General features: G+C 43.4%; 1 protein-coding gene across 4 annotated transcripts in view; it reads right to left on the bottom strand.

Annotated features, from left to right (window-relative positions):
• MYOM2 (myomesin 2) overlaps positions 1-7,658 on the bottom strand; it is a 155,277-nt gene that overhangs the window by 78,035 nt on the left and 69,584 nt on the right. For all 4 annotated transcript variants that reach the window (XM_025206341.1, XM_025206340.1, XM_025206342.1 and 1 more), the window contains 4 exons: positions 7,303-7,481; positions 6,990-7,104; positions 3,730-3,886; positions 3,518-3,624 (listed from right to left, as the gene is read on the bottom strand). In XM_025206341.1, the coding sequence (XP_025062126.1) occupies positions 3,518-3,624; positions 3,730-3,886; positions 6,990-7,104; positions 7,303-7,481 (558 nt within the window). The remainder of the gene's footprint in view (positions 1-3,517; positions 3,625-3,729; positions 3,887-6,989; positions 7,105-7,302; positions 7,482-7,658) is intronic.

A 7,658-nucleotide genomic window follows, 5' to 3' on the forward strand; every position in this document is an offset into this window, starting at 1 on the left:
GCAGGGCAGGGCTGGGGGAGTGGGCAGGGCTAGTAGGGGTCTCTCCCATGGTCCCCTCCTCCAGCCCCCCTGACCCCTTACTCACCAGCACTGCAGCCCTGGTGCTGAACACGTGGCCTGGCCAGCTGGGTGTTTCAGCACCAGTGCAAGGAGCCAACCACAGAGATGCTCTGGCAGCCAGAGCATCTCCATGGAGGACTCAGCCTCTGGTTGCCTGCCCCACTTCTTAAAACTTTGATTTGTGTTAGAACCTGGATATCCAGGGATCTAATTTTCTCCCCACGCTGCAAACTTGCAGATTGGGGAACATTTTTTCTTTCCCATACATGCCTGTTGCCCCGTCTCAAAGGGGTTTGAGACGGGGCAAGAGGCACATGCATGCTTGTCTGGACACACCATATGAGTGTACTAAGGAGGCCTTTAGATACCAATGTGATGATTAAATAATGATAAAATAACAATAGCAATAAAGAACGAGATTTCCTATACAAATCCTTAGTAAGATCATGTTTAAAATGGAATGCTCAGTTCATGTTGTCTAAAACTAGACAAATTAAAAACGGATATTCAAGGCCTAAAACCTGGACTAGTAGAGTTAAAGGTGACAAACAGTGCCTCATACCTTTCCAAATAGTGGGTACACCTATACTCAAGCCACTAATCTGTGCTCTAAAACTTCACTTTGCCCCCTAGCAAGCACTACTGCTGGTAGATTACACATCTAGGTTAATTTAAAACTGCTCTGTAATAAGCTGACATGAAGAATGGGTAAGTAAATGTGCAATTTTATGAGCTGATTTGCCTCATAAAGACTGTGAAGATTGTTTCCTCTGCAGGAATACAACCAGCTCCTCATTGTAGTATGGACAGCTATCTTGCATGATAATGTTGCCATGGACCCTTCATGTCTATACTCAGTTATAGTGGGAGAACAATACTCTATTTTTGTCGTGGTGCATCCATGACTATCTATTACTGTGCAGAGGGAATTGATAAGGTAAGGTCAGGGAACAGTCTTTCCAGTCTGGGGCAGATTGAGCAGAGCTCTTAATATGGCTGTATATAGGTACATCTGTTTTTTATTTTACAGTACTTAAAAAATGTGCTGGTAAAGAGCAACTAAGCTAAACCTTATCCAGACTGGTGCTAATCTGCAGTTTAGGGAGAATGCAGGGGACAAAACGTCAATGTGTCATATGAAAAATGAAAACATTTTTAAGAATATGCTCAGTTTTAGATTCAGTACAACTATCTTTTAATATCTGGACTGAAAGATGATTAAACTGTAGTTTTGTAACAAATGAAAAAAGAAAATGTGAGATTTTTCAAAGGGCCAAAATAATTTAGAAGCGCAAATACTGCTATCATTCAGTGGCCCTTGTGGGTGCCTGCAGACTTGCAGGGAGACTGCTCCACTGCACTGTAACTACAGTGCATCAGAGCAGACTCAATTAATTGAGTCTGCTGAAGCATGATAATTAGCATGCTCCAGCAGCCTCTGCATCTCATGTATCAGTGTCCCTGCCCTTCAAAATGGTGAAGGGGGTGCTTTAACTAAAGCTCATTCTACAAGCTGTAGTTAAAGTGCCCCCGCCAACATTTGAAGTGTGGGGACACTGATACATGAAATGCAGAGAGTGCTTCAATTAAAGCAGCTCTTAGAGTGTCTCTAATTAAGGCACCACTCTCCCCATCCCTAGAGAGTGTATAAAAATGTCTTGTATTCCTAAATTATTTAGGTATTTTTGAAAATTCTGCCTTTAATTTTTTTCAAAACTTCTACAATGAGGCCATTTTGCCACTATTTTGTGGAGTGCTTTAAGGCCACTGCAATCTAGACTGGAATGGGGAGGCACCTGAATTCAGCCTAAATTCCCAGTTCATTAGGAACCCATTTAGTACACCTGATTCACAGCAACAACAACTGTAAGTTCAGTATGGAGTACCACACACAGTCACTCTCACTCTAAGGCTAGGAACAAACATTGAATTTGTCCCAGGACAAATTGTGCCTATGTTTGTCCTGAAGCAGAAATATTGCAGGATTAGCATGTACATGCATTGTCCTTCCAATCAGGCTTTGGTGAGTGTATTTATGCCCTCCTGCGTTTCTGCCACTGATTCAACGATGCCTTCAGACAGGAACTCATGTGACCCCGTCTCCATCCTGGGATCTACACTGACCCATGCTCCACATGGAGGACAGGTAAGTGCAGGTCCCCATGTGGATATACAGGATGGTGGAGATTCCTTGGCTCCTGCACCATCCCACACATCTGTGCCAGGACCCATGCTGACTTATGCCTCTATGTAAAGCACAGGTTGGTGTGAGATCTGCACAGGTCCCACTATGTAGGCATAGGATTCTAGGAATTCCCCAGCTCCCACACCTCTTCAGGATGCATCTCCACAGGTGGGGAACCCTTTCAGCTTGACCCATTTAGCGAGATGAACCGCTGGGATTTCCCACAGGCACCCATGAGATCCCAGGGCTGTGTCTCTTACTGAGATATGCCCTGAGATTCTCTGGGTTGCATGTCTATTAGAGGGGAAAGTCAGATAGGCACTCTAGGGTGTCAAGGGGGCCCATTCCTTCTCAGAAATTCCCCAGGTACACAGGACCAAGCCCCTCAACCTCCAGAGCACCTGCCCATTGTGACTGGAGAGTATGGGCAGCCAGAGCTGTCCACACTCTCCCACCATAAAGCAAAACAGATGTCTATTGCAATAAAGAAGCCCAATCTATAAATATCTTTGTCATGGCCACAAATTTTGGGCATTTGTGGTACAAAAAGAGGAATGCACAACTGCCTACTTAGCTTTTGTGCCAACATAAGTGTTTATGGCAGAAAAAGGTGAAGAAAGATTACATGTTTCCACCTTGACAGTTATAAGTTAGTGTTGTATTTTTAAGAACTCATAACTCTGCATCTGTGTCTTAAACAAGTTGGATAATGCACAGAGGTTAGAGAGTAGATTAAATAGCTGAAGGATAGTTGGTTATTAAAAGAAAAATAAAATGGCATAGAATTTCAGAACACAGCTTGAATAGACAATTAGCTATACAGACTCCAAAAAAAACAGCATACACAAATAATTAGATTTTCAGAAATTCACCTGAATAGCTAGTGCAAGGAAAGCTAATAGGATTTTTATTTTTTGCAAATACAGCTGCATGCCTAGCAAAATGAAAAGTCTTTAAAATATAAAGTGCATATCCTTTTGAATTGTGTTCACCCTTTACTTTTATTTATATTACCTCTATAGTTCCTTGAATACTATGCTCAAATTTCACTAGTATGATAGTCAAAAAAATTAGCAACTCCCACAAATCCTGTACATACATTTATATTTTGTTGTCTATGTACAAAGTAGAATGTGTGCTTTTAAGTGCCAAAACAGTTACAAAGCCCCTACAAAGTTATCAGTTTGGTTATACATCTCTTCTGGGGAAAGAGATTTAAGGAAAGAGGCTATAGCTATAGCTAGAAGGGACTTGAAACAATAGTGGTCTTACCTTCTTCATCCATAACAAAACTGGATGAGGCACCATCTGTGTCAGTAACAGCTATGGAATAGGTTCCCAAATCTGATTTATCAGGATTTTTAAAGTACATCTTAGAACTAAAGGCATCAAATAAAAATATATAGTTAGAGATTTTGCCACAAGCAAACAAACCTTTACAAGAACAAATGTCTACTGTCTCTATACAGAGATGTAGCACTCACTGGTCTCCAGATGTTTCAATATTAAACTTATCAGTATCATCAATCTCTTCATAGGATTTGCACCATGTAAACTCAGATGCATCTGTAGCTTCTTTGCAGTCAAAAGCTAGGTAAATATTACCTTCTTCATCTACACCAGAAAAGATTTCCTTCGTTCCTGAAAAATGAGAATGAATTCACATACAATGGCCAGAGTAGCATTTATTCTTCAGAAGTGCAATTCAGAAAAGCATTTAAGCAGATATCTAAATCCATGCTGCTCCAGCAATGAGTCTTAAGCAATTATTTAAAGACTTTGCTGAATGGGTATATTTAAATATACCCTTGCATCATTTGCAAAATTAGGGTGTGACATACTGGAGTGTTTCTTGTGTTATACAAAGAAATCAAAGTCTAAAATAATAGTCATAGAATCATAGAAAATTACAGTTGGAAGGACCTCAGGAGGTTATGTAGTCCAACCCCCTGCTCTAATTAGAACCATCCCCAACTAGATCATCCCAGCCAAGCCTTTGTCTAGCCAGGTCTTTAAAAACTCCAAGGATGGAGATTCCACCACCTCTCTGGGTAACCTGTTCCAATGTTTTATTACCTACCTACTGCGAAAGTTTTTCCTAATATCTAACCTAAACTTCCCTTTTTGCAACTTGAGACCATTGATCCTTGTTCTGTCATCTGCCACCACTGAGAACAGTCTAGCTCCATTCTTTTTGGAACCCCCCCCCACCCCTTCAGGTAATTGAAGGCTGCTATTAAACCCCCTCAGTCTTCTACTCTACAGACTAAATGAGCATTTATACACATACTTTTTGTCGCTGTGACATGCCAGAGATCCATCATGTTGGAGCAGACTTGCTTAATTGGGTATGCTCCGCATGTGAGCTGACACTCACCACACTGTGTCGCTTCCACTTGTATAAGTGGCAAAATACATGTCAGCACAGAGAAAATGGCAGTGGTGCGCTTTTGAACTAAAACAACTTTGAGATATTTTAGTTTAAAGGTTATTAAACTGGGGGTACCACTGCCATTTTCTTTGCACTGACACGCATTATGCCATTTATACAACTGCTTGCATTGCAGCACCAGGCGCTTTTCAAAGCGCCCAGCGCTGCGGCGCTTACATGTATAAAAAATGCCCAATAAGCCCAGTTCCCTCAACCTCTCCTCATAAGCTATATGTCCCAGGCCCCTAAACATTTTTGTTGCCCTCCAATGGACTCTCTCCAATTTGTCCACATCCTTTTATAGTGGAGAGCCCAAAACTTGACACGGTACTCCAGATGAGGCCTCACCAGTGCTGAATAGAGGGAAAGAATCATTCCCTCAATCTGTTGGCAACTCTCCTACTAATGCAACCCAGTATGCCATTAGCCTTCTTGGCAAGAAGGACACACTGATGGCTCATGTTCAGCTTACTGTCCACTATAACCTCCAGGTCCTTTTCTGCAAAGCTGCTGCTTAGCAAGTCAGTTCCTAGCCTGTACCAGTGCATGGGATTGATCCGTTCAAAGTGCAAGACTTTGCACTTGCCCTTATTGAATCTTATTTGGTTTCTTTTGGTCCAAAGTCTCTCTGAATCTTAGCTCTACCAGCCAGCATATCTACTACTCCCCTCAGCTGGGTGCTTGCTGAGACATTAAGCCAGGGGTCAGCAAAATACAGCCCATAGGCCAGATCCAGCCTGCGGAGAGACTTGTCTGGCCCATGGTGGGTCCCTTGGTCCTGCTCAGCCCCGATGCTGTCTGGCCCGTGGCACATCCCATCACCCCTGGGCATGCAGTGGGGCTGGGACAGCTCTGCAGCTGGACTCCAGCCCTGGCCCCATGGGAACTGGCAGGGACCCACACACACAGCCCCGGCCCTGGCCCAGCCCAGCCAGTGCCCACTCTGGACCTGCCCCAACCAAAGCAGACCAGTTCCAGTCCAGCCAGGACCCATGCACATAGCCCTGGCCCTGGCCCACCCCCACCTGCTCTGGACCTGATTGCCCACCATGAGTGGCAGCAGCAGCTGGGCAGAAGCTGTTGCTAGACATGGGGGAAAAACAGCTGCCTCCCCCTCACCGCTGCTGGGCTCTTCTTGCTGCAGCTGCCCAAAGCCTGCACCTGGGCTGCCCTGTGGCTCCTCTCCAGTGCAGTCACCTCCACCAACAGCGCCACCTCCAGGCCACCCAGTGGTGCAGCAGTGGCAGTGGAGAGAAGCTGCAGGGCAGCCATGGTCCACCAGGGCCATGGACTCCAGGTGGCTGCAGCAAAAAGGGCCCAGCAGTGGTGAGGGGGAGGAGCTGCTTTTCCCCCGTGCCCAGCAGCAGCTTCTGCCTAGCCACTGCCACTGCTCATCATGGGTGGGCCAGTTTGGAACAGACATGGGGTGGGTCAGGGCTGGGGCTGTGTGCACAGGTCCTGGCTGGGATGAAGCTAGTCCACCCCAGTTAAGGCAGGTCCTGAGGGGGCACTGGGTGGGCTGGGCCAGGCCAGGGCCAAGGCTGTGCACTCAGCTGCTTATGAGCACTGATGGAAGTGAGGAGCTGCAGGGCACACAGGCTCCAGGCTGTTGTGGGGGAGTGGGGTGCTGACCAGCCCATGACAGCTCCCCCAAACTGCCTATGTGGCCTGCAGGCCCAAATACATGCCCATTCCTGCACTAAGCTCTACAATGAAACTGACAATAAACAAGAAAAGCAAACTAATAAGAAATGATAACCAGTAAACCAGGATTTACCAAATTTTACACCGTTAATAAATCTGCAAGCCATCTTGTGCCTCCTTTTCTCAAATAAGATTTTATCTTAGACAGTTCCATTGAAATCATGGAATCTAGTTATGGAGTAAAGTACTGATTAGCATAGGGGAAAATCTGGCCTTTCTATATTATTTAAAAACATGTTTGCGACATGTTTCTAATATACTTGCATATACTCCATACTTGAATACCTACTTCAGGAATAACATTAACACTGGCTCATATCAATATTTATTTGCTACTTTATTTAGCATAGTAGGCAGCACTTAAAAGCTCTGTATTGCTTTAGACAACCAAATTAGATTTACAATTAACTAATCTCACTATTTTTAGTTCTCAAGGTATGTCCTACATTAAAAGAAAAGTACAAGGACCAACATGATGACAGAGATAAGTATATATTAAGCAAAGCTGGTAAAATTTTAGTTCCTGCACCTAAAAATTTCAGTTTTTACAATTCAATTTTGCTTCTAAAAATTTCAATTTTTTTAAGAACTGGAAATTACATAGCATACCTGCTCTGGTCTCCATCAACACTGGTTCAGAAACTTCAGATGACTTGCCTATACCAGCTTCATTCACTGCACGGACTTTGAAAACATAGGTTTTACCCTCGTGTAAATCACCAACCTGGAAAAGAACAGAGTAAAGTATATGTAAACTTGTATAACTGGTCACATTTATAGTAAAGAATCAAACATGAAATCCTGACCAATTGTATTCCACATTTGTTCTACCATTGTTTTCAGTGGGCCCTGATCTTATCCCAAGTGCTTGGTCAATTCATTGAAACATCAGTAACTATATCATCCATCTATTTGATATTACCTTCAAGTAATGATGTGAAGTTGTTTTTTCATTAGCTGTGCTCCACTCTTCCACATCTACTTCCTTATAATCCACAAAATACCCAGTTATAGAACTGCTGCCAGTGTACACAGGAGCTTTCCATAGAAGTACCAATGATGTGTTTCTAACCTCACAAACAGTCAGGTCATAGCAAGGACCTAAAACATTTTAAAAATTGAAAGTTTAGAGTTAGACTTAACTTTATGAAAACTGGCTATCTTCAGGGGAAAGGTACCATCTAAATTTTTATTTGGCGTGGTTCAAAATTCTCCATCCAGAATAAAAGAAATCTCTAATTCTAATCTTGCCCAGAATGAAATGCTTTAGGTCTCTTT

The sequence above is a fragment of the Alligator sinensis genome, unplaced genomic scaffold, assembly GCF_000455745.1.
Source record: "Alligator sinensis unplaced genomic scaffold, ASM45574v1 scaffold52_1, whole genome shotgun sequence".
NCBI classification, from domain to species: Eukaryota; Metazoa; Chordata; order Crocodylia; family Alligatoridae; genus Alligator; species Alligator sinensis.